At 39.1% G+C, this 26,304-nt stretch overlaps 3 protein-coding genes across 5 annotated transcripts; 2 read left to right on the top strand and 1 right to left on the bottom strand.

The window, feature by feature from the left end:
- Window positions 1-219: 219 nt before the first annotated feature.
- Window positions 220-6,797, bottom strand: LOC115792559 (myosin-10-like). 2 transcript variants are annotated; one of them, XM_030747142.1, is made up of 14 exons: window positions 6,696-6,797; window positions 6,323-6,380; window positions 4,407-4,592; window positions 4,242-4,306; window positions 3,307-3,470; window positions 3,142-3,222; window positions 2,831-2,970; window positions 2,548-2,635; window positions 2,200-2,242; window positions 1,972-2,117; window positions 1,296-1,425; window positions 962-1,164; window positions 652-745; window positions 220-359 (listed from the first exon to the last, which is right to left on the bottom strand). In XM_030747142.1, exons 2-14 carry the CDS (start codon window positions 6,363-6,365, stop codon window positions 237-239), a joined length of 1,506 nt encoding a protein of 501 aa, XP_030603002.1. In that variant the 5' UTR covers window positions 6,366-6,380; window positions 6,696-6,797; the 3' UTR covers window positions 220-236. The 2 variants fall into 2 exon arrangements, with proteins under 2 accessions (XP_030603002.1, XP_030603003.1); XM_030747143.1 differs by having other exon boundaries at window positions 6,704-6,792.
- A 2,892-nt stretch (window positions 6,798-9,689) lies between these two features.
- On the top strand, window positions 9,690-16,339 carry wasf3a (WASP family member 3a). The gene is made up of 9 exons (XM_030746844.1): window positions 9,690-9,861; window positions 12,063-12,273; window positions 13,381-13,515; window positions 13,612-13,765; window positions 13,866-13,983; window positions 14,073-14,257; window positions 14,587-14,808; window positions 14,887-15,191; window positions 15,327-16,339. Exons 2-9 carry the CDS (start codon window positions 12,141-12,143, stop codon window positions 15,482-15,484), a joined length of 1,410 nt encoding a protein of 469 aa, XP_030602704.1. The 5' UTR covers window positions 9,690-9,861; window positions 12,063-12,140; the 3' UTR covers window positions 15,485-16,339.
- Window positions 16,340-16,862: 523 nt separating this feature from the next.
- On the top strand, window positions 16,863-24,886 carry LOC115792354 (V-type proton ATPase catalytic subunit A-like). Of its 2 annotated transcripts, none has more exons than XM_030746850.1 (15): window positions 16,863-17,024; window positions 17,569-17,677; window positions 18,179-18,307; window positions 18,465-18,679; window positions 18,770-18,907; window positions 18,997-19,148; window positions 19,721-19,883; window positions 20,040-20,148; window positions 20,718-20,840; window positions 22,092-22,206; window positions 22,505-22,568; window positions 22,668-22,871; window positions 23,618-23,712; window positions 23,932-24,103; window positions 24,203-24,886. In XM_030746850.1, the coding sequence occupies exons 2-15, from the start codon at window positions 17,596-17,598 to the stop codon at window positions 24,293-24,295; spliced, it is 1,854 nt and encodes a 617-aa protein (XP_030602710.1). In that variant the 5' UTR covers window positions 16,863-17,024; window positions 17,569-17,595; the 3' UTR covers window positions 24,296-24,886. The 2 variants fall into 2 exon arrangements, with proteins under 2 accessions (XP_030602710.1, XP_030602709.1); XM_030746849.1 differs by lacking the exon at window positions 16,863-17,024 and adding an exon at window positions 17,313-17,445 and having other exon boundaries at window positions 24,203-24,340.
- Window positions 24,887-26,304: the final 1,418 nt, after the last annotated feature.

Raw genomic sequence — 26,304 nt, forward strand, 5'->3', positions numbered from 1 at the left:
TGCCCTCTGATTCAAAACTAGCTGATATTTTTTCACAAAATGGTAAAATGTCTCAGTTCAAGCATTTCATTTTTTTTGCTGTGAATAAAATATGAGCTTACAAGATTTGCAAATCATTGCGTTGTTTTTGTTTACATTTCACAGTTGTTTGGAATTAGGGGTTTTAATTTTCACATGATTGAAAAATGATCACATGGGCTCAGACTGGTGTACAGTTAATGCATTTTTATTTCTTTTTAATCTGAGGCCTCACAGAAGAGGCGAGCATGGACGTCATCCTCTGCAGGGTCAGTGTCCTCATCAACCACTTCAATCTTCTGCTTGACTGGAAAGCATCTGGGCATGAGCTTCCGTCCAGACTAAAAGATTTTAATGACAGAGGAAGTGACTTGCTATATTTTTTTTAAGCAAATTAAAGCAGATTTTTTTTTTTTGGTAGAGCATTTAAAAGGCATTAAGTGTCTTTAGTTCTCAAAGGTAGTAAGAATGTTTCCCAATAGCAAGAACAGCATCCTGTGGGTTTTTGTGTTGAGCTGCATTCTGGCAGATGTTCCCCACATCATACAACAATCATTCTGGCATGTGGCATGTTGAGAGTGGTATTTAATTCAAGTGTACAAAGACTGTATGAATCTGTATTAAGTGCCTTACTGGTTTTTTGGCTTCATCCATTGATCTTTGCATGTACTTCTTTAGCTTTTCTCTGTTTTTCTCCATCTCCAGTTTACGTTTTTCCTCTTGCTGTCTAGTGTGTGTAATAAGAGGAGCAGTTATACCATATATTGCATTTTTATCCATGTACAGGAATTGTAATCTACACAGACACAAAAATACATGTTTTTCTTTTTTAAATCTTTCTGTGTTGTTTATAAAAAGGAAGATGGTAAGAGGTGGATAAAACTTTACCATCTCCTCATGAATAAACCGTGTTTCCTAAATATCTGCTTTCAGTGAGACAAACCTGTCCTTCCTCTCACTGTTCTTGCTGTGCCTCAGTTCATTCAGTGTTTTTTCTGGGATGCTGTCAGCTTCCTCTTGCAGCAGAAACATCTGGCGCTCAATACTAGACAGTTTTTCCAAAGTGCTCAGCTTGGTCAGCTGATTATTGACACATGAGGAATACACTTCAGTCACCTTCCTTGCCAGAGCATGCAACATAATATCCTGGATGTAAGACAATTGTGAATGAGATGAGGGGAATCGACTGCTGAGGCTGTTTTGATTTAAATTAAGGTGATATATTAAAAAAAAAAAAAAAAGTGTAGTCCAACGTGTAGCACACTATGCCTCATCACCTCGTCATCTGTCTTTAATGACTCATGGATTTGAACTTTCTTTGTGAGCATGGCCACTTGCTTCTTTTCGAAGTTAATTCTGTGCTCCATGTCTTCCAACTGCTTGGTTAGCTTCTCTTCATCCTTTTTTCTTCACACAGAGAAGAGTTTGTATTTGTTGAAGATTTCTGAATCATATAGTGTGTTTCTTTCATGTCTATTAATTGCTTTATATATGTGCCATTATTGCTGGGCTGCTTTGTGCGCTTTACATTTACCAATTTGATGACATTTGCCACTTAGCTTTTTCCTTAATTCTTTAATAAAGGCTGTATGATGCAACCACCAAAAAGCTGGAGGATGCATCATACAAACTATCTCGTGCTGCCACAACTCAACTAGAGCCACCTTCTTTGTATCAGGTTTTTTTTTTTTTTTGCACCTTTGCTACATTTCATTCATTTTTTGCACATCATTGTGTCACTTCCTGCTGCTTTCCTTTTGGTTGGTTAGCAGATCTGGAAGCAGTCAGATTGTTAGATGGTAATCCTAAATTTCAATAGCCAACTTTGAACCTCTGTCACAACAGATCTGCCATGAATGTTTCACAATGGTCATCTTTCATCTGGGACAGCCAAAATTCATATTGTGTGCATCTGGCTTAAAAAAAAAAACTTTAGAAAAACATTATTCTCACATTTTCTTCTCGGTGATCTCAAGAGTCTTCTCCATTGTCTTATCCACCCTGGAGAGATTCTCGCACAGAACCAGTACCTGGTCTTTCAGCTCCAACAGCTGGTCCACTCCATGCTGCGGATCAGAGAAATATAGCTCCAGATTTTCCTGCAGGGAAAGGGAAAGTGAGCACTGTAAATAAAGACTCCTTGCTTTAGTGAGCTTTGATTTTAAAGTCACTAAATCTGACCTTATAGATTGTGCTGTCTCCATCCAGCTTTGAATTTTTGACCCTAAAATGGAAAAGATTTTAAGATGAGGTGATATTAGCCATGTGATGTTATGTGTGTGGAAAACAGATTTAAAAAAAAAAAAAAAACCACTTGAAAAAATTGTTGATATTACTCCAAAATACAAGTTTTATTCTTTTGTAAGATAAACTACTACCACCTTCTTTGCTGTTGTTGAATTCTCCCATGTCTCTCTCTCAACTAGTCTCAGATTAAATTATCCAACATCATAGAAAACCAGAGCTAGATTAGAGAACTGGCAGGAAATGAATTAGTAACAACTGGTGATTGTGTCGATGTTTCCTTACAGTGTGTCACTGTGATCTGAGGACAGCGCAGACTCACTGGTTGAAGGCAGCACTGTATCTGGACTAGAGTCCACAAATCTCTCCAGACCTGTATTTAAGTTATTCATACTTAGTGAACAGGATGTATATAAGATTCTGCTCTATCAATTCTGTTGCACTGACTAGTAACTCAGACTGGGTTTAATTGTTAATCAAACCCAGGGCGAGGCTGGTATTAGGGGAAAAACCAGCACCAATCTCACCCTTATCATTTCATGCTGTTTTTCTAACTTTTAACATTTACCTTCTGCACTCTTAGGCAAAACTTTAGCTCTTAAAGTCTCTGCTTGCTGGGCTTCCTGCCCCTCTGGAGGAGACAGTGTGAACAGAATTCTCCTGTACTGCTTATATTTATTCAGATCCTTCTCAAGCTCAGCGATTTCACTACAGAGAATAAAAAACCAGTTAAAAAACCATTTAGCATGCTCCTGTGTCTGCATGCAAAAAAAAAAAAAAATGATTCCACATTTTTTACTCTCTTTTATAGTTCTGTGCATTAAACGTGAACATACAGTATTTACGTGGCATGCATGATATTCTCGTTGTTAGTTCTACCTTTTTAATATGCCTGTTTTATCGGTCAACTTCTCAATCTCATCGTTCATTTCCTGTTTGGACTTGATTTCTTTTAAAAGACTGAAAACAAAGACAGTGTTAGAGTTATTACAATGGGGAAAAAAATTTACCTCAGCCTATAGCAAGGAATCTTCTACTGCTTACAGACTTTGGGCATCTACGGCTTGCTTCTCAGCCAACTTGCAGAGCTCTTCCAAACAATGATTATTGTGTGCTTGGACATCTTCAAGCCTTTCCACCTCACACTCCTGCACAGTAATGGCCTTTTTGATTTTCCTAAGCTCTGTCCTCATCATCTTCATATCACACTGGATTATTTAAGGAATACAACATAAGATCAGTATACTATGAATTCATTCAAATTAACATAGAGTAAAGGCTGTGGTGGCTGTTTTATAATAACAGTATATATATTTAGTAAAGAAATAAGGAATCATGAGTCTCTTTATTTACATTTTGTTAAAAGAACAGTTTCACGTTTTAGGAAATATTTTTACTTGCTCTCTCAGCTATCAAATATATAAAATAAATAATAACAAAATCAATGTTGCAGTACTTCTAAAAGCTTAAAAGACAATATGTCTTCCTTGTTTAATGAGCAAGAATTTAACAATGTGAGAAAAGTTGTGGGTTATTTCCCCTGGCATCCAGGCTCTCCAGGCTGTAGCTAAACACCAAGTAATGCTGATGCAAAACGTTTCATTAAAATTAAAAGATTTTCTCATTGAAATCTCTGTAGCTTCATTTAAGAGCAGGATATGTGTCTTTTTGCCCATCTAGCATCTGAAAACATCTCAATCTCAGGAACAGTTTTCTGCTTTAAAATCTAGGGATTCTCCTGGCGTCTAGAAAGACTTTTGCAACACTGCGCAACCATACGTGGAAATACAAAATAAAAGGCAAAAGCAGAGTTTGTACAACTCCAACAACTAATGTAGCAGAAACTGTTGCAGACATTAACAGCATCTGTGTCTCTCTATTTTTTTAAAGGGCTTATGAAAGTTTTCTGTCTTTAGTTTTTGTTTTGTTTAATGCAGCTGGATGATTTTTGCAAAAAAACAAGTCTTTAATTAAATTACCTTTAGCTCAACTGTCTTCTCTGCCATTAAGAGCTGCATCTTTTTGCTGCCTTCCTTGAAAGTGTCTAAGGACAGAGGACAGGTCTAGTGTCAACACCAGAGCGAACAATCCTTCAAACCAGATTTAACCTTGAAAACAATGCACTCTGCTCTTTCTCCACCCACTTTGTTTAAAGACAGGCATCTTGATGCCGCTGAGATCTTTAGTAGGGAGAGATGTGTCCTTCATCTTCTGCTCATTTTCCTCCTCCTCTTTAACCAGCAGACGTAACACCTTCTCTGCTCTTGCGGACAGCCTATTTCTGTCCTGCTCTTTAAACTCTCCATGTTTTGACTCCTTCCCTTTCAAATCTTTACACATCACAAATGAAGACAGCCAAAATAATCCCTGATGATAGTTTTCTATACAGTGCTGTAATTTTTTTTTTTTTTTTTTGCATATTTGACACTTACATGTTTCAGTTCATGAAACAAATTTTAATATTAGACAAAGATAGCCAGAGTAAACATAAAATGCAGCCTTTAAATCATGATTTTGTTTTTTAAGGGTAAAAAGCTATGCAAACCTACCTGGCCCTATGTGAAAAAGTAAATCATGAATTTTCTGTAATCACATTTTTTAGAAAGCTGAGTGAACTCAGCTTTCTAAAAAAATGGGGGTGGCTGTAGCTCAGGAGGTAGCGCAGGTCACCTACTGATCGGAAAGTCTGCGGTTCGATTCCTGGCTGCCAATGTATCTTTGGGCAAGATACTTAACCCCAAGTTGCTCTCCGACGCAACCATTGGAGTGTGAATGTGTGTGAATGTTAGATAATAAAAGCACTTAGCTTAGTTAATCATGGAAGTGCTGGTGTGAATGGGGTAAATGTAAACGTGTTGTATAAGCGCTTTGAGTGCTCAGACAGAGTAGAAAAGCACTGTATAAGAACTTACCAACTAGTTTACTCACCGCACCTGATTACTGCCACACCTGTTAAATCAAGAAATCACTTAAATAGAACCTGCTAGACAAAGTGAAGCAGGCTAAAAAGATCTCAAAAAGCAACACATCATATCATGAACTAAAGTTTTTGGCATTTATCTGCCTGGAAAGGGTTCCAAAACCATTTCTAAAGCTTTGAGACTCCAGAGAGCCATAAAATGACATGAAATGGAGAAAACTTGGAACAGTGGTGAACCTCCCACCAAAATTACTCCAAGAGTGCATTGATGACTCATCCAGGAGGTCACAAAAGAACCCATAACAACATCTAAAGAACTGCAGGCCTCACTTGTCTCAGATAAGGTCAGTGGTCTGGGGCTGCTTTGCTGCTTCAGGACCTGGGCGACTTGCTGTAATTGATGGATCTGCTCTCTACCAGAAAATGCTGAAGGAGAATGTCTGTCAGTTCATGCCTGAAGCTCAAGACCACTCAGGTTATGCAGCAGGACAATGATCCAAAACACAACAGCAAGTCCACCTCTGACTGGCTCAAAAAGAAAAAATAAAACCCAAGCAATTTAAGGTCTTGGAGTGGCATGAGCTTAAACAGGCCATTCATGCTGGAAAAAGTCTCCAATGTGACTGAATTAAAACAATTCTGCAAAGACGAGTGGGACAAAATTCCTCCACAGTAATGTGAAAGACTCGTTGCCAGTTATCACAGTTCTTACTGTCAAGGCTGGCACAGCCAGGTATTTGTTTCGGGGTACTGTTACTTTTTCACACAGGGTCAGGTAGATTTGGAGAGGTTTTTTTTTTCCTTAGTAAATGAAATCAACATTTAAAAATGGCATTTTGAATTTAATCAGGTCATCGTTGTCTAATAAAATTTGTTTGATGATCTGAAACATGTAAATGTGACAAATGCGGGAAAGAAAGAAAGAAGCAAACACTTTTTCACAGCACTGTAGTTCTTTGCTACATTTACACCTCCCAATCAATACTCACAGTCTCTAACACATTTCTTGCAAAGAATATCCAAATATTTAATACATAAAACAACAAGCATGTATTTCTTCTGATGAAATTATGCCACAAATACAACTAAAACTCTGTGAAAACTAGCATTTAATTCTTACAAGTGTGAATGGTTACTTACCTGGCTGTTCTGGTGATGCCATCTCTGAGCCTGCCTGTAGCATCTGCTGCTGGATTAGCTGTTAGATGGACATTTAAAATGAGGTTCAGAAAAAAGCCAAACTCCTAACCATATGATGGCAAACATGTTCACAAAAAAGAAGTCTTATCGCGAGCTGCCCGTGTTGTTTTTGTTCTTGTCACTGTAGTAAAATCTTATATTGGAACTAGCTTTAGTTTAGCTTACTTAGCCCGCTGTTATTCTGTTAGTACTAGTACTGCTACTTTATAAGACTGCTACAAGTCTGGCCCAACTTAAAGATGACTGCTTGACTTAAGATGAATTAATAAACAAACAAACAAAAAATTAACAAATAAAAACTCTATGGCTGTACCTTCTGACCTTTCTCTTTATCACATGGATACCAACACTGGAGCCTCAAACTTGGCTGTTTTAGATTTAAAACGACAGATTCTTGTTGTCATGGTAACTGCTTCTTTAAAAAAAAAAAAAAAAAAGTGCCTAGAAACTGCTCTATGACTGTTGGTTAAGATTGACATAATTTGTTTTGTTTTTTGTTTTGTTTTCAAATCACAGCTGCATATTATTCTCATTATTTACGGTGCTGTCCAAAGGTTTTTAGGCACCGTTCATTTCTTGGTATTTCTTGGGAGATAGGTGCAGTGATATATTGAAAGATTACTGAAATACAGTGTATGTTTGCATACTGGAATACATTTACACCTCTCGATGCCTCCGGAAGGTATCAAGAATTACAAAAGACTCTCGCCATCCAGCACACAAACTCTTCTCCCATCAGGAGGAAGATACAGAATAATCAGAGCATGAACCACAAGACAGCTTCTACCCCAAGGTCATCACCATACTGAACTCTAAAGTGTGAAATAATCAGTGTGCGGTGTGTTGGGGGGGGGGGGGGGGGGTGTATTTGATTGTGGATTTTGTATTCGATTTTAATATTTATCTATTTACTATTTTGTTTGCACTTACTCTATTCTTTTATTTACTTATTCTCTTTCTTATCTATTATCTTTTTTTGACAGCAACACCACCTGTTTTGAGTAGCGCACCTGAATCTCGTTGCGTATATACAATGACAATAAAGGAATCTTGAATCTTGAATAAGGCAAAATCTGAATTTGTACAATTCTAACAAACATGAAAGTTAATATTTGGTATGACCACCTTAAATCTTCGACACAGTAGTCGTTAGGAATAGTTCTCCAGGCTTCTTGAAGGACATTTAAAGCTTTTCTTTGGATGTTGGCTGCCTTTGGCTTCAAATTAATGTTACGCATACAGGATTTTATAGAATCATAAATATTTAGTTATCAAAGCCAGTAAGTGTGAATTACTGTTTTATAGTGCAGACCCAAAAAGAATCATACCAACACCAAGGAGAGCTGCAGCTCACACACTTTAATTAGCCCTAAAACAAAATGGAAAAACATTCAGAGCGCGAATATTGTGATATTTCACAGTTACGCAGCCCGTCTACTTGTATTAAGGAACCAGCTGTCAGCGCCTTTTGTTTTAAATAGAAATATTTAACATGTGAAGAGTGGCAATGCCATCATCAGACTGTTCTTCAATGAAAGACTCCACAGGGAGGCTGGAAAAATGTAATACTTCAGTGCCCTCTAGAGACAAATCAAATCAACTTTGTGTGTCCCAGTGAAATTTTCTACAAGTCATGAAAGTGAGCACAAACGCTTAAACAAATGATATGCAGGACAAGTTACAGATTCAGTAATTATTGTGTCTTTTCAGTGGCAGTTTTTCGTTTGCAGAGAAATATGACACTTTCACCCATAAGACTGTGTGGTCTTTGTTTTACTGACATTTCATTCAGTGTCAGTTTTATTGAGCTGGATTCATTGGTGAGGAAAAAACCTTAGGATAAAAATGAAAGGCCATCTTCCCACCTGAATTACCAGTTAGACATGATGATGACTGTCCTACCATCTTGCACAAGTCGGAGACGGTAAGCATTTCAGCTCAGGTGATGGAGACCTGGTCTGGTGATTACCAGAGCAGAATGAGTGGTGGGGTTTGCCTTAAAGCTACGATCCCACAACAGCTCCAAACAGTCAGTTATTCCACAGGAACTGGAAGATATCCTAAACTGAATTATACCAAGTTCTTCTATTTTAATTTGATCCTGAACACATCTTTGAAAATTAGCTTGAATTCCACTTTTTTCTTTTGATTTTTTAAAAATGTATTTCTTTATTCATTTATTTGTTATTATATGTCAATTGTACATCAAGATAAAAACAAAAATCTTGGTTTTCTTTATCTCATTCTTTCCTGTTGTCTTTTTAAATCTGCTTGTATATTTATAATACAAACTAAAAAAAAAAAGAAAAATCAAGAAAAGAAAAAGAAAGGAAAGGAAAGAAAAACAAAATAAAGAGTGAACTTTGAACCTATCACCAGTGCAGATTGCATTGAGACAGCTGGATGAGACAGTATCTCAGAACAGGGTATTCTTCTGTAATAACTGACTCATAATTTCACAGTGTGCTACTTAAAAAGGTTTAAACCCTCATATCTGGGTTGCACTTCTCCCTCCCACAAGCCAGATTATGCCATCTGTGAGAAGAAAAAAAGCACTATATCTGTGTGTGTGTGTGTGTGTGTGTGTGTGTGTGTGTGTGTGTGTGTGTGTGTGTGTGTGTGTGTGTGTGTGTGTGTGTGTGTGTGTGTGTGTGTGTGTAGCTTTCAAATAAAATTCTGAGTGTCTCATTTCACTGCTAATCCAGGTCATTCCCACTGAGATGTTAATAGCCTGAAAGGGACTGACGTACTCTTGTTTATGCCAAGTACTTGATCTGAAAGGACAGGGGGAGAACTGAGAAATGTTGAAGTGAAAACACACACAACATGCGCACACACACACACACATTTTTAAATCAGCTGCAAGACATGGGGAGTGATTAAAAGAGTAACAGGATAGTCAAAGGCTGCACAAAATGAACGGTTAAAATTGAGAATATTATGCAAATGTTAACTGTTCGGTGTTTTTAACTTTTGTGCTAATTAATCACTTAAAACTGACAAAAAAAAATGTTACTGCTTATCAAAATGTGACCATTTGCATGTCTGTGTCTGTATCACACAGAAAACCTCAAAGTAAATTTTTGACTCATTCTTGATTTGATGTCAGAAATTTGAGGTTGGCACATGAATATTGAGTTCATAGAAGGCTCACTCGCAGCCCTTAAAAATAGGACTAATACATCCTGAAATAAAATACTGGATGCCAAGGCGACTGTGATTGGATGACAGGAGTAATCTGCTGGCCAAATCCCCTCATGGCTCAAGCTGTGATTTGGACCGGAGATTTGTTTTGAGAGTGAACTCCGCCCTGCAGAGATGACTGTCACCATTCAGCACACTGCAGACTGCAGCAGGCCAGCAAATAGTCTGTTTAATTTGGAGGAAACAGCTTGGACTCGACTTTGACAGCTTCTTCCCGGCGTGCTGACGTGAAAAAAATGAGCCAGCCGGCAAGCCAACTCTAAGGCTGCTCCATGGTAGGACAAGCACAACTGTGTTTTTAAGTGTCTAAAGGAGCTGTAAGTCTGTTGTTATAGGCTGTTTTCCCTGTTTTGTGTGTTTGTATTAAGAAAACCTTTTTGTGTCTTTGTAAATAATGAACTTATTACTCAAATGCTGTGTATTGGTGCACTCTTTTAGATCTCTGAAACACCATGCTTTCACCCCCAGTCAGGTTGTTTCATGTTGAAAATTTTTTTTAAAAATACATAATTTTATCATAGAATTTAACAGTTTTGTATATTGAGTTTATTGTTTCAGTGCACTTTTATTAAGTGCTACTTCAAATCTAACGCAATAACTATAGCCTGGGTTATATGGTTATTGTGGGCCTAACTATTACTGCAGATGATGCAAAGACATGTAGCTCATAAAGTTTCAGTGCACAATGAGTCTTAGATCAAAACATAAAGCTAAAGCAACCTAAGGAAGACAAATAAAAGGGACATTTTCAAAAGTTACAGAGTTTTAACTTGAAAATGCTTCTTTTGTGCTTCCACAGATATTGTTTTGTTTTTTCAGATATAGCCATACAAACGTAAGCCTTTAGTTCTTTCTAGATTCTCCGTTCCTATCAGTTACTAATTCACAATTAATAATAAATAAGTTCAAGCTAAAGATGACTTTGACTGTATGGGATGTTAAAGCACTTGATTTGTTTGTAACCAAAAGCATGATAATAATCAACTGTGTGTGTGCAGTTAATAGACAGAACAGACAGCACTTTAAAGAAAACTGTCTCCACTGCAGCAATCAATATGAACACATACAGTGGGGGGGGGAATAAGTATCGGATGTACTACAGTCCAGCCAGAATTCTGGCTCCTGCAGACTGGCTGTGCGCCATTGTGGCACACAGATTACAATCAGTCAGTCAGTCAATCAATTACAGATGCTCCTGGTTTCAGCTTGTTACGTGTATAAAGAACACCTGTCCACAGAATCAGTTTTTTCCATTCCAACCTCTCTACCACCAAAGAGCTGTCAAAGGACGTCAGGAACAAGGCTGTAGACCTGCACAAGGCTGGAATGACTATAAGACCATCAGTAAGAAGCTTGGTGAGAAGGTGACAACTGTTGGTGCGATTATTCGGAAAAGGGAAAAATATAAAATGACCATCAGTCACCCTCAGTCTGGAGCGTCATGCAAGCTCTTGCCTCATGGGGTGATGATGATCATGAAAAAGATGATGGATCCGTGCAAAACTACACAGGAGGAGCTTGCTAATGACCACAGTCACCAACAACACCACTGGTAACACACTACGTTGTAATGGACTGAAATCTTGCAGCACCCGCAAAGTCCCCCCTGCTCAAGAAGGCACATGCACAGGCCCATCTTAAGTTTGCCAGTGAACATCTAATTGAGTCAGAGAAGGTTTGGGAGAGCGTGCTGTGGTCAGCTGAAACCAAAATCAACCTGGTGACCAACTACAAGAACCCCCCCCCTTATAATTAAACATTTTCTTTTGGTTTCCAAGCTGCAAAAACAAGTACCAAAATTACATGTGGTAGTTTATACTCTTATTGTTACTTATATTACTAATGTGCTGGCTTGCCAGTCGTGCCATCCCTTGTTTTCATCTGATAGATGTGTGTAAAGAGAAAAGCAAATTAGCTTTTAAAAAAAATAATCACAGTGTGCCTGTGTTATATCCCCTTTTGTCACTGAATAAAACAGATGTTGCAGCGAGTATGTTAACCTTTTTGCAAAAAATGCACAATTACATACAATAGGTGTACCACTTTGACAGGAAGTGATAAACTGGGACATTCAACAGCGAGTGGCCCAATGTACAAAACAGCAAATATATTTTTTGATAAAACCTCAGAGGTGTAATTTTTAATTTGTCTCTCTGTTACACACCCTCCCCCACACTCTTTTTAAATTAATCAAAGCAAGGAAGGCTAACAGGCATACCAATTATGCCTTCAAATGCTATATTTAATAAAACAAAGAATTGCAGACCTTGTGATTTAAATAAAGACATATTTAAAATAAAATTATTAACTTACAGAAATTTTGGAACATTAATGACAGTGCAGTAGCACTTATGTACATTAACCCGGACTGTGTTAAGTTTATGCATAGATCAGTGTGCCCAAAGTATTTAGACTCAGTATTGTATTACCACTGATATTGCTTTATGAGTATGCACCAATATATTGATTCTTCTAGTTGACAGGTTGCTGTAACCTGTGAGTTGTCAGCTCTGTCCTCTGACTCCAAGTAGCTGCAGAGATGTGAGAAGGGATCATGCCACTGGTCAGGAGGAACATTGAGCCTCGGCACCTGTGCCACGGAGCGGTGCCCAATGGAATTGGCAGTGAGCTGGAATGTGTAACCAACAACACGCTGTCCGCTATTATTCGTCAGCTCAGCAGTCTGAGTACGTTTACAGTTGATCAACTTCAGAAATGCTTGTATCATAAAACATTCAGACATATCTTTAACCTGTGATCTTTATAAGCTATGATCTTCAAACTGTTGCCACTGCTAAGCAAATAGGAACATAAATCATAAGGATAACTATGACATAGTCACGGCATAATTACCATAAATCAGAGTGAAAGAAGATCTTTAAAAGTGATGGAGTGGGCAACTAATGGTCACATAATGGTTTCGAGGTAATTTATTATGTGTTTAACAGGTTCTGCTGTCACAACTAATACACTATAAAGAAAAAAGTGCCTGTCCACATCAGTATTTTACCTACAGGAGCTGCTTGGCCATGGAAACCCCTGCCATGAAGATCCCAGCACACAGTTTTTGTGCTGATGTTAATGCCAGAGGAGGTTTGGAGCTCTGCAGTTATTCAGTCAGCTCGGTGTGGGTGACTTTTACACACTATGTGCCTCAGCACTCTATGAACCCACTCTGTAACTTTACATGGTCTGCTACATTGTGGCTTCCACTTTGCAATAATATCACTTACAGGTGACTGTGGACAATCTGAAGAAATGTAACAAACTGACTTGTTGTAACAGTGACATCTTATTACAGCACCACGCTCAAATTCAGTGAGCTCTTTAGGACGATCCATTCTTTCACAAATGTTTGTAAAGGCTGACCTCACGGTGCTTTATTATATACACCTGTGGCATATTTATACACCTGTATTTTAAGAGCAACATAGTTGTCTGTCAGTGTGTGAGTCTGTGTGAATTGTTACGCAACACTGCAGTTGTGGAATTAGTAAAGTTACAGAAGCTTAGAGCTTAGTGTAAAGCTTTGTATAACAGCCAGATAAGATGGAACATAAGTGGGCGGAGACACAAACACAGGCAGTCTAATGATTAAGTGGACCCTTGATTGTATAATGGAAAAAAAATTTGAAGCAATTTAATTTAGATAGTTGATGTCAACAGTATGCCTTTGAGATAGTATTATCTTTTCCATTTCATTGAGATTTGACACATCTTTGTATTTATTTCCAGCTCTTTTTCCTCTATTGTCTTCTGCATAATTTAATTTATTTTTTTTGCTCTGGTTGCAGGTAAGCATGCAGAAAATGTTTTTGGGGAGCTTTTTAATGAAGCCAACACCTTTTATGTGCGTGCAAACTCTCTTCAGGACCGAATCGACCGCTTGGCTGTCAAGGTCACCCAGCTGGACTCCAGTGTGGAGGAAGGTTCGTTCATTGGGTATCAGTGAATGAGCCCCCCCCCCACACACACACAGACACACTTTATATCAAGTTTTCCTCTTTTCTTTTGCCCTTTTGAAGTTTCGCTTCAGGACATAAACATGAGGAAGGCCTTCAGAAGCTCTACTGTCCAAAACCAACAGGTTTTGTCCAAGAGCAGCCTTCCAAGCTCTATGGCTGACATGTACAACAGCAGTGACAGACCTCCTCCCCTCAGCAACCTCACTGCTTACAGGTACTCCACTGTTTTTTTTGTTTTTTTTCTAAAGTTAAATATCTGATCAGTTTCTATTTTCAGTTAATTCATCGTGTTGGAAATTGGTTTTTAAATACAGAGAGGATTCTACTGATGCAATGAAATACTACTCTGACCCATCATACTTTTTTGACCTATGGAAAGAGAAAATGCTTCAGGACACTGAGGAGAAGAGGAAAGAAAGGCGGAGGCAAAGGGTCAGAGTGCATTCTCCCCATCTGCTTTATGTTTATGTACTTACTTACCGAGTGCTTGCTCAACCTTTGTGTCCCCCATCGTTTTGCAGGAGCAGAAGCGATGTGTGGACAGCAGCACCGTTCAGCGCGAGGTGAAGAAGGTCAGAAAGGCTCGAAACCGCAGGCAGGAGTGGAACATGATGGCGTTCGATAAAGAGCTTCGTCCAGATCACAGACATCCACAGACTCTCAGGCGAGGAGCGTCATCTGAGGGCTCACTCTCTCCAGATGGCAGGTTAGAAACGCTACCAACATACTTTTAGTGAAAATAAAGCTTGGTATGAGTAATATATTGTGTGTGTGTGTGTGTGTGTGTGTGTGTGTGTGTGTGTGTGTGTGTGTGTGTGTGTGTGTGTGTGTGTGTGTGTGTGTGTGTGTGTGTGTGAGAGAGAGAGATCAAAAAGGGAAGGGGGGGTGGAATCCATTTTCACAAATAGGACCTTATAACCCAAATTGTAATATCTTTGTTGCATAAAGCTTCAGCTTTGATATCGTAACAACAAATCTACCATCTGGATATGTGGCTGCATCTGCATGACAAACTCTCTTTTATTGTTTATCCAGGCCTGACCTCCTAGATTACCCCATCCCTCCAGTGCCTGCCCATGCTGCTTGTAACTCTGCCAAGTCTCATGATTACGTTCCTGGGAACACACACCCCTCGCCACCTGTGGAGCATGAGTACCACAGCATTGATATCAACTACAAGAGAGTAACCTATGCCACAGCAAAGCCTCCTGCCGCAAACCGAATGAACAGTTCAATTCGTCTCCCTGCAGATTACAAGTATGTGAGAGACATTGAAATATAATATCCCCTTTTCAGCATCTGCAACATAATCCTCTTTCTTTTACTTTCAAACAGGTCGATCCCACCACCTCCTGCCCCCGGCCCTCCAATCCCATCAGCCCAAACAGCCTTTGGTTTTCCACTGGGTGCGCATCCTCCAGCGCCACATAATGGTGTTGGGCATGCAGGCCCAGGCTGTCCACTCCCACCAATACCTCCTCCGGGGACTCGCACGGTCCCTCCGCCCCCAGGTCCCCCACCTCCTCCTCTGCCTCCTCCAGCTGCACCCTCACACCTAGCAGGACACAGTGAAGGCTGCAGACATGAGACCAAACCTGTGAGAGATGCAAGAAGTGACCTGCTGTCTGCCATCCGTATGGGTGAGTCAGTGTGGGCAGACAGATTTGGGATTACTTCCAGCTGGTCAGATAAACACAGATGTGAATATCTAAAATTCCATGCAAGACAGACAGATACAATATTCTATATTATCTTAACATGTGTACCCTCATTAGGCATCCAGCTGAAGAAAGTCCAAGAGCAGCGGGAGCAGCAGAGCAAGCGGGAGCCAGTGGGGAATGATGTAGCCACCATCCTTTCCCGACGCATTGCGGTTGAGTACAGCGACTCTGAGGAGGATTCTGAGCTTGATGAGAATGAGTGGTCAGACTGACAAAACACAGAATGCGGTGCCTGGATGAAGTTTTTCTCTACTGGATCTTCAGTAGAGATGAAAGAAGACTGTGAAACACTCAATCTAGCTCCATCTAGTGGACGCTTTGTACCAAGCCATGGCTGCCAAATTACCCCTACCTTGTATTTTTATGACTGTTCAGATAATGAATATTTCATGAGCAAATGAACTATTGATGAAGCATGTTTACACCGTTTGCACCAGTCTGTTTTGTAACAGGTGAATATCCTCATCTAGTTTGGAAGAAAAAACAAATTCCCTGTATGATAAATGTTTAGCTTTTTACCATATGGAAATGTCAACCATTTTTTTTATATAACATTGTCTTTGTTAATTGCATATTCTAATGAAATGTCCCATAATGTTATCATTAGTCCCAGCACTAGACCTTTTGCACAGAGGACATTTCAGTAGAAGAAAAGCACAGGTATAAATAATACATGTTGTCATTGGCTGAAATCCATGGAGCTTATTCAGTTTCAGGGTCTATGTCTAGCTCAAACACACAAGTAGAGAAAACCCATGCTTTCCCTACTATGACAAGTCAAAATGTGTGCTGTGATAAAGGTCAATCAGTTAAAAACAAATGCTGAATCATACCATAATATTGAAGGATCCAAGTGTTTTTGTTTTACAGAATTTAATTTACCTGATAAGTATGTCATACTTAATTCCATTCAATATTTTGTAATCACTACCTCAGTTTGTGGCAATTTTACACATTGCATGTATGAAATTATCATGTCTGATAGTTTGCTTCAGCCATTTTATTACTATTTGCTGTGATACGTCTTTGACATATAAATAAACTTTCCAACATTAGCCAGAAAATCATATTGTTATTGAACCCTTGTCTTCTTTTTTTTTGTTTGACTTTTTCTTTTTAACTTGAACTCCACTAGATACTGGAAGTCATATCCCTCTTGAAGATTACTTATAGGTTACAGAACAGCCCTGTTGTGCATAGACCAAGCAGCCTAGAAGACAGACAGAAAGCAAGCAAAATAGGTTGCAGAGACACATAATGAAGAGACTCTGAATGACCACAAAGACAGAAATGACATAAACAGCCTTACAGACATACAAAGTGATCAAAAAGACTAAATGACTAAAAACCAGTTTGTTTTTAGGTTTCTGGCCAAAATTTATAGGATCTGAAAGTTTTTTCTTTTTTTTTAATCTACTTTTTTGATACTAGGCTCATCTTCTAGTTAGTCTTCCTCTGTAATATAAAACTAAAAACAATGAGGCCAGTAAATTCACTTACATCCAGCAGAGGTCAGTAAGGAACCTGGTGGATGTGCGTAAACCAACGGAACTTACGAAACTGTCAACTGTCAGACGCCATGTTGGCTCTGTAGTAACCGCCAGCGTTGCAAGACAGGAAGCGAATTGAGCCACAATGGAGATGTTTTCTTCCCGTGACAGTCTGGTGGTTGGCAGGTGATTAGCACAACGAAGCTCCTCCTCAGCCTTCTTACTGTGGAGACAAACCTGGATAACTGCCCATTTATATAAGGTATGGCGTTTACATAAGATTTGTATGGTTTTAGATTCTCAGCAGTTTCCCCTTTCAGTTATGGGTGAAATCTTGAGTAAAAAATTCTTACTTTAGCTTAACTGTATGCGATGATGATGACGGTAGCTAGTGTGTGCTAGTCACCTGACCTATACGCGGACACGCACAAATCAGCTTTACCCTTAGCCTTCCGTATGAATTTACCATCTGGTCAGCGATGGCAGCGCTGACTTATTTTACCTTATCTTCATTCTTTGGTGAAAGGAAAATGTGTGAAATGCTTTGCAGCTTTAGCAGAGTTAGCTCACGACCTTACACTGTTAGACATGGTCATTCATTCATCAGAGAAACCCCCAAGTCATGCTGCTCACTAAATCCCCCTGTCAGACCTGATCTAGAGTCAGTAGCTGTAAAAATAATGGTAATAAAATAACTTTACCCTGACTACTTTAAGTATTAAGTATTGCGCAATGTGTTAAACTGTGTGGAAGTGAGTGTAGTAAAATGACTTGAAAGCATGTTTGTTTCCTGTTTGCTGCTCAAGGGATTTAGTAGGATATAAAGGATCAAGATGGATACCTCAAAACTTCCCAAGATCCAGGATGAGGAGCGAGAAAGCCAGTTTGGATATGTGCATGGTGTTTCTGGACCAGGTCTGGTTTATTTACCTTAGCTTTTCAGGTTACATGTAGTTACATTGTGTGGTCTCAATGTCATGTGATATTGTGAATTTTCAATTTTAAAAAATTAGAAAAATGTTTAGTTGGAGTAGTTGACAAATTAAGGAAGTTGATCACATGACATTATTTCTTATTGTCTTAATTAGCATTGCCAAGAAGGGACCATTATGCTATTATTAAATGTACAGATAATTTGGTATGAACTGTACATAAAATATCTCTAATCTCTCTAAAGAATGTCTCTTTAGTATGGCTGTAGAGTGTATACTTATTCTGAAATGCATGACCTATACATAAGGATGTCTTATACTTACACATAAGTATACTTAAAATTAAATTATATTTGTCATTTTGGTTGTAATGCTCTTTTTAATGTTGTCCCAGTTGAAAATGTAAACAATTAAAAATGTGATTGTTCAATAGGTTTCTTAATCATATCAATATCTATAATTGTCTTTCTTGCTTTGCCATCAGTGGTGACAGCTACTGCCATGGCAGGAGCAGCTATGTATGAGCTGGTCCGTGTCGGTCACAGTGAGCTGGTGGGAGAAATCATCCGTTTAGAAGGGGACATGGCAACTATCCAGGTTTATGAGGAGACATGTATCCTTTCTGCTGCCATTTTTCTTTCCTCTTTTGTCAAACATCTAAAATACAACACTAAATTAAACTGAATTGGATTCGTAAAAGCTACTTGGCAGATAGCAGACGTGTCGGAACATTTTGTGGTTTGTTTGGTGTCCCTAACTTGATCCTACAGCCGGTGTGTCTGTCGGGGACCCTGTCCTTCGAACTGGAAAGCCCCTCTCTGTTGAGCTTGGGCCGGGTATCATGGGCTCCATCTTTGACGGTATCCAGCGCCCACTGAAAGACATCAATGACCTCACTCAAAGTATTTACATCCCAAGAGGAGTAAACATTGGTGCTCTTAACAGAGATACCAAATGGGAATTTTCCCCTGGGCAAAGCCTCCGGGTAAGAAAAACAAACCGTTGCAGTGATGAGGCCTTGAAAGTCTTTTCTTCTTCAAGTGTTCTGACTTAAAACATGTAATCAACTCTCCAGGTTGGCAGTCACATAACTGGTGGAGATATCTATGGCATGGTTTTTGAGAACTCCTTAATCAAGCACAAACTGATGCTTCCACCTCGTAACAGAGGCACCGTCACCTACCTGGCCCCGCCTGGAAACTACGATCTTTCAGTGAGTGTTGCTCTGGAAGCAAAATGCTTTTCTGTTGGATTTAAAGAAATAAATAAACAAAACTGATTTTTGGATTTTCTCGCATTCAGGATGTGGTTCTGGAGCTTGAGTTTGAAGGCATAAAAGAGAAGTTCACCATGATGCAGGTGTGGCCCGTACGACAAGTCCGCCCAGTAACAGAAAAACTACCAGCTAATCATCCACTGCTGACTGGTCAGAGAGTTCTGGATGCACTTTTCCCGTGAGTGCTCATGTTGAAAGAAAGTGATGCACTCATTTGCCGTGGATTATGACATATTTTTATATTTATATAATATATTGTTCTTAACAAATTTATCATATCATCTATCTATCATAAAAACAAAAAAACACAAATTTCTTAAAAATCTGTTGAAAGCCTGTTTAAAAAAAAAAAATGAATTTACTGAACTGAATTCACATTTTTATATTCAAATTTGAGCCAGCACGCTGGACTTCTCTGAGAGGTCAGAAATTAATCAACCATAACATTCAACCACTAAAATTAATTTTCCTGTTTAGAAATGCAAATTAATTGGCATCTTAGTCAAAACATAATAATCTGCTTTATTATTTTTTTTCTGCTTTTTTTGTAACACAGTAAATTTGAAAACTTATGGATAGCAACAAAGATTATATTTTAGCAAAATATGTTGATTAAAGGGCTTGCACATACTGGTGGATTAGTCATTACAGAAACATAACAAATGAGTTTGGTGATTACCAGTACTGTTCAATTAAGGCATGTGTGCTGGCTGGCAGTAAGTAAAGCTGTGTGACCTTTGTGCTCTAAAGCTGTGTGCAGGGTGGCACCACTGCTATACCAGGAGCGTTTGGATGTGGAAAGACTGTGATCTCACAGTCATTGTCCAAGTACTCCAACAGTGATGTCATTATCTATGTTGGCTGTGGAGAGCGTGGAAACGAAATGTCTGAAGTACTGCGAGATTTCCCCGAGGTTGGTAGATCATAAAGCATTCGATTTATTGTTTGGGTTATTTCTGTCTAATATAATAAATACATTACTGCATCACTTTTGACTCACGTAAGCTTAAGAAAAAAAATAACTAATAACTACTACATTTACTGTGTTAATGCTGTTCTTGCCCAATAGCTCACTATGGAAGTTGATGGCAAAGTTGAGAGCATCATGAAGAGAACAGCGCTGGTTGCTAATACCTCCAACATGCCTGTGGCTGCTAGAGAGGCTTCCATTTACACAGGTATCAGCCACCTACATTATAGAGAACAGTTTTATATGCATATAAAATATACTTAAGTATCTATAAATATTTTGTTGTCATACTGTCTGTCTGTGGCGTTTTACCTTTCTGCTCTATCGACTCCAAAACCACAAGGAGTTGAACCATAAAATTTGGCACGTATTTTTTACTCTATAAAAAATGTGCAACATTGTTAATATAGAAAAGATGTTTTGCTGGAATATATCTTTACTAACCCAGGGGTGACTAAAAGTATTTGGATAAAAGTTTAGGGCAAGGCCTCCAAATTAGGGCAAAACTAGTTTTGCAGACGGTACTAATATGTCTGCTGAAAGGTTTTCTATTATGAAATGGGGCTATAATGTTATCCTGACTTATAAATTTATTTTATATTTTCATTAATGGTGGGAGGATATCCCCCTTAGTGATGGGGATTGTTATGAAGTGGTGGGGAAAAAAAAAACACTCTAAAATCCTTTTCAGAACATCATTATAGGAGCTGGTAGTAAAGTAGTGTGTTATTTTGAATATTTTGAATATCTCATCAAATGTAACATTTGCTTCTGCAGGGATCACACTGTCTGAATACTTCAGAGATATGGGCTACAATGTGAGCATGATGGCTGACTCGACTTCTCGATGGGCCGAAGCTCTGAGAGAAATCTCTGGAAGACTGGCTGAAATGCCTGCTGGTGAGTTTAGTGGTTCCAAACCAAAGCTCAATATTGCTTAAGACTTACAATTATGTTGCTGTTATGTGGTTCATTGGTATTTATTTCTATGTTTTTTGTTTTGGTTTGGTTTTTTTTGGTGTTTTATTGTCAAATTTTTTAGTCGATTATTTTACCAAACCCTTCTTTGATTCATTTTTAATTTTCACTAAACTTTGAACTGAGGCCTGTACTATAAAGCAGGATTTTATCTTATCCAAGTAACTTCAGGGTTGACCGTTGGTTTTATGTACTGTGAAGGTGGTTCACTTCTTACTGGGGTATATCACCATGGTAACTTATACTGTGAACTTAACCTGCTCCAGAGCAGGTTAAGTTCTAGATCAGGGCTCTTCAACTCCAGGCCTCGAGGGCCGGTGTCCTGCAGGTTTTAGATGTGTCTCTGCTTCAACACATCTGAGTCAAATATAGAAGTCATTAGCAGGACTCTGGAGAACCTGACTGCATACTGAGGATGTAATTCAGCCATTTGATTCAGGTGTGTTGGATCAGGGACACGTCTAAAACCTGTAGGACGGGCTCTCGAGGCCTGGAGTTGAAGAGCCCTGTTCTAGATCAACAGGTACAAAATCACCTCGTACTGACCAATCGGTTCCCTGGAAAATGGCATCACCATTCCTAGAAGATCTCTCTGTGTGTAGATAGTAGGAGCGTCTAAAGTTTTTCAGTTGTGTCTAATGTGTACATGTTTCCCAGATGAGCATCAGCAATAAATATAAACTTTATTCCTTTTTTTATGTTGACTGCAGTTTTACAACAATTTTAATGTTTTGTAAGCAATAATACTGTATGGAATCCTAAAACAGGACACCTACACTGCACTTGCTGACCTTATATCAAATTTGCACATAGACTAATCCATAAGATTATTGTGTGTCTTAATGATAGAATTGTGATAATTGATAAGTCTGTTAACTTACACAGTCAGCTTTCTTTCTTGTGGGGGGGGTGGGGGGTCCCCCTCGATAACAGATGACTGCTTGCTCGCTAGCAAACTTGGGAACTGTGGTGATAGCGATCCGTTCTGATATCTAACAGCTGAAATTTTCATCCCAGTGCAACAGTACCTCAGCCCGGCACAGTGCTGGGCAATCAACCACTAGCTAGAACCCTGCTATTGCTATTATTGTTGTTAATATGACTTTAAGACACTGTCACATAGCAGGTAAAATTCTATAAAGCATTTACCTTTGTGAATGTTGCTGGCTGCAGATAGCGGGTATCCGGCTTACCTGGGTGCGCGACTGGCCTCCTTCTATGAACGTGCTGGACGTGTGAAGTGCCTGGGAAATCCAGAGAGGGAAGGCAGCGTCAGCATCGTAGGAGCGTGAGTTCCTACGAGTTGTATAAGCATGCTTTTAAAAAAAAATTATTTTTTTTTTTGCAGCATTGTTACTAAAATTCCTGTACATTGTATGTTTTAGTGTTGAGGAAATATAAGATGTACTTGCATGTCTCCTTCTGCTGCAGGTTATATTGAAAATAGTTAGAAAAGTCTTTTCTTTGCTTTAAAGTGTAATCTTTTCATGTTAAGCTTTTAACTGGAACCTAGCAGGACAAATATTGGCATGTAATTATTTTACTATTGAGCTGATTTTTCCTTTAATACTGTGAACTCTTCTTAGTGTGTCGCCTCCTGGTGGAGACTTCTCAGATCCTGTCACTTCAGCCACACTAGGAATCGTTCAGGCAAGTAATGCGTAGCGACTTAATGCAACCGTTTGACCTAATTCACCTTAAAGTAAAAGTGTCTTTTACAGTGTCCTGTGTTTCTGTTGTTGTTTGTAGGTGTTCTGGGGGTTGGACAAGAAGCTGGCCCAGAGAAAGCACTTTCCCTCTGTAAACTGGCTCATCAGCTACAGCAAGTACACACGAGCTCTAGATGAATATTATGACAAGCATTTCCCTGAGTTTGTTCCTCTTCGCACGAAATCTAAAGAGATCCTACAGGAAGAGGAGGACCTGGCTGAGATTGTGCAGCTTGTTGGCAAGGTGAGCACATTTATATAAAATGGTTTAAAATGGGCCCCAGCTGGGGGGGATGGATCAAACCAAGAATTTTATTACTGTGAGGCAGTGGAGCTAACCACTGCACCACTGTGCAGTCCACACTGCTTTCTGTGTGGGGTTTGCATGTTTTCACTCTTTCCAGATACACCAGCTTCCCCCTACTGTCCAGAAGACGTATGTTAGCTTTAGTAGTGATTCTGAATTGGCCACAGGTGTGAATCTGCGTGTGAATGTGCCTCTCACTCAGTGTTAGCCTTGCGATAGAGTGAGAACCTGGGATTGGCTTCAACCTCACCACAGCCCTGAACCTCAGCAGTTCAGAAAACTGATTGATGGATGGGTTGAAAATGGGCCGTTGTCCCAGACACACTTCAGAAATGCAGAAAATGTGTCTGTTGCTAGAAAGATCTCAATGACAGATGAACTAGATGGAGAAAAAAAAGCTCCTTTCAATGGTTTATTCATATTAATTCATATTAAACAACATCACTGTTTTGATTCAGTTTGCATGGATGTTTGGGTGTTGCTTTTGCTGTTTTCTCACCTCTGTTAGTATGTACCTTAAATGGGACTAGATCTGTTCATCAGTTGTAAATTTTGCACATTTTTGCCAGTTAGTGAGTGCATTATATGTGAGAAATATGTTTTATTCTACAGTCTTCTGTCAGAGATAATATGTTCCAACAACTAGGAAACTCTAACAAGGACTCCTCTTGCTTTGTTCACAGGCGTCACTCGCTGAGTCTGATAAAATTACTCTAGAAGTTGCTAAGCTCATTAAGGATGACTTCCTGCAGCAGAATGGTTATACCCCCTATGACAGGTGAATGCAAAGCCCAACACACACAGTATCTTTTGCACTTAGAGACCTTGATATTACTTTCCAAACTTTGTATTATTTTGAAAGAACATACTTTAAAGAACATGCTGAATCATGTACTCATGTGTCTCGGATGTTGTATTTTGAGCTGTTTCTGTAATTTCTGTAGAAACAGAAAAAGTATGTCAGGATTAAATGACCTATATGTAAATATTCTGTCAGGTTCTGCCCCTTCTACAAAACCGTTGGCATCCTCTCAAACATGATAGCTTTTTACGACATGGCCCGACATGCAGTGGAGTCCACAGCTCAGAGTGACAACAAGATCACCTGGGCCATAATCAGGGAACACATGGGGGAGATTCTGTACAAGATCAGCTCCATGAAGTTCAAGGTATGTGGTTCCTCATTTGGCTGGAGATGCTTTGTTTGTTTTTGCTTTGCCATGTTGCCATGTTACCAAATGACCCTGTACATGTCATGTATTGTTCAGGACCCTGTTAAGGATGGTGAAGCTAAGATCAAAGCAGACTATGCCCAGCTGTTGGAGGACATGCAGAATGCTTTCCGAACCCTGGAGGAATGAGTCTCCAACCTCTCAGCCTGTCTCTCAGATATCCAGTCCCCAGTGCAGTGCAGCATAGTACAGACTGATTGGCCTGTGTTCTGAATGTCTGCCTCCCTTTTTTTTTTTTTTTTTTTCCCTTGATGTTTACGTCCCTTTAAACATTCCATGACTTACACAAAATTGCATTTCATTTTGCTGATTTTCAACAGGTTTACTCATCAAAAACACAACACTGAAATCCCCTCAGACTGACTTAGCATGTATACACCATCATGTTGTGGTTAAAATCAGTGAACCCCAAACAAGTTTTGCACTCTCCACTAGTAGCTGCAAAGAAGGTGCCCCCCCCCTGCCCCTGCGTGATCAATGCAGATACTTAATGAAATGGGAACATGAACATGGATAAAGGGACAGAGGCACTGTGTTCAGGGGATGTGAGTTCTTCCACATCTTACCTCTTAAGTGTGATTGTGATGCTGTGGCTTATATACTTGATATTCTGTATAAAAATGTGAATGAATGAATCTGTTAGTTTGTGTTGTAACAGAAGTCTTGCTGTTTTATCTATGGTACATTACTGTCTCCTAAAATAAATGGGGAAAACATTAACTAGATGGTTTTAGTAAGATTTTATTTCTTTATTGCTTTCAAAATATACATTTTTAAGTCAATCCAGAATTTTGAAAACTTGAATCCATAGGCAGACTTCAGTGATTGATGTGAGAATCAATCATTGGTGCAACTTCATAAACATACATTCATTCAATAAAGCACTCTTTACTGTACATGGCGCACAGATAGAATTCATGCAGGAAATTGACTGTTACTGGTTTATTGTTATATACATAAATCAATAATGAAAATCACCATTTTAATTATTACTGTGTTGCCAGTGCTTTGTGAATGTAGCTTGAACAGATTTGACAGTTGATTGATTTTGATTGGTCCACCAAAAAAAAATTTTTTTTCCCATAAAACCCACCCATTTGAGAAGATGAAACACAAAATGTATATACTTGCAGTACTGTACAAAATCACTTTTTCCATAGTGCAGTGTGATCTGGTAGCTGTCTGATGGGGCCCAGTGCATTCTGCTGTGTGACAATGACCGTAAGCTCATGCTCAGCAGCGTGAGGAACCATCTGTAGCAGGGATCCACAAATCCAGGCCTCGAGGTCCAGTGTACTGCAGGTTTTAGATGTGTCCCTGATCCAACACACCTGTGTCGAATGGCTGAATTACCTCCTCAATATGCAGTCAAGTTCTCCAGAGTCCTGCTCATGACTTCTGTTTGACTCAGGTGTGTTGGATCAGGGACACATCTAAAACCTGCAGGACACCGAACTTCGAGGCCTGGATTTGAGGAGCCCTGATCTAGAGCAAGAAATCTTGTGATAACTGCCCATCAGAGAGCCCTGATCGCCTCGAAAGTGGAGTGGGTAGGATTCAGTGAAGCAGCTGAGAAGTCCTAAATCTGCAGAAGAACTGACATAAGTTTTCGATAATGTTTGGAGCAAACTACCTGCAAAGGTATCACCAGAAACTGTGGAAAGCTGAACTGGTGTTTTGTTTTCTGATCACTGCTCTGTGTCAGTTGACAAATATAAATAATGCATGGCATTCTCTTTGAAGGCATATTAGCTTAATAATTGCTTTAGTACATTAGTGTACAACTATATGACAAGGAGATGGACTGATTACTACATTTATATGTCATGCTGCATGATCAGCATCTTAGCAGTTTGCTGATGCACAATTCACATTCACTGTTGGTTCAGTGTATTTCTCTAGCATTAAGCCCTCCAAAATAGATTAGAGTTGCTATCTCAGGTTCCGGGCTCCATTAGGACTAATGGAAGCCTAACCCACTGGAGAAAGAGCAGCATCTTTTCTCTGCATTGATTCTGTCCATCTAGACCAAACATTAACAGCCTATAGCTTGTAATGCACCTGTCCCTCTTTCTCTTATTCTTGAGTTGGTAATGATTCATGGGAAGTGTGTGTAAAGAAGACATTAACAAAACTGG

This window comes from Archocentrus centrarchus, chromosome 14, assembly GCF_007364275.1.
Source record: "Archocentrus centrarchus isolate MPI-CPG fArcCen1 chromosome 14, fArcCen1, whole genome shotgun sequence".
Lineage (NCBI taxonomy): Eukaryota > Metazoa > Chordata > Actinopteri > Cichliformes > Cichlidae > Archocentrus > Archocentrus centrarchus.

Coding starts and splice junctions, on each gene's coding strand:
- LOC115792559 (XM_030747142.1), bottom strand. CDS start 6,365: ATGCTACAGGCAGGCTCAGAGATGGCATCACCAGAACAGCCAG. Junction 4,307..4,406: donor GATGCCTGTCTTTAAACAAA/GTGGGTGGAGAA, acceptor CTCTGTCCTTAG/ACACTTTCAAGGAAGGCAGC. Junction 2,243..2,547: donor TCAGATCACAGTGACACACT/GTAAGGAAACAT, acceptor TTTCCATTTTAG/GGTCAAAAATTCAAAGCTGG.
- wasf3a (XM_030746844.1), top strand. CDS start 12,141: ATGCCACTGGTCAGGAGGAACATTGAGCCTCGGCACCTGTGCCACGGA. Junction 13,516..13,611: donor GGACTCCAGTGTGGAGGAAG/GTTCGTTCATTG, acceptor GCCCTTTTGAAG/TTTCGCTTCAGGACATAAAC. Junction 15,192..15,326: donor GCTGTCTGCCATCCGTATGG/GTGAGTCAGTGT, acceptor TACCCTCATTAG/GCATCCAGCTGAAGAAAGTC.
- LOC115792354 (XM_030746850.1), top strand. CDS start 17,596: ATGGATACCTCAAAACTTCCCAAGATCCAGGATGAGGAGCGAGAAAGC. Junction 17,678..18,178: donor GCATGGTGTTTCTGGACCAG/GTCTGGTTTATT, acceptor CTTTGCCATCAG/TGGTGACAGCTACTGCCATG. Junction 23,713..23,931: donor GGTTATACCCCCTATGACAG/GTGAATGCAAAG, acceptor ATATTCTGTCAG/GTTCTGCCCCTTCTACAAAA.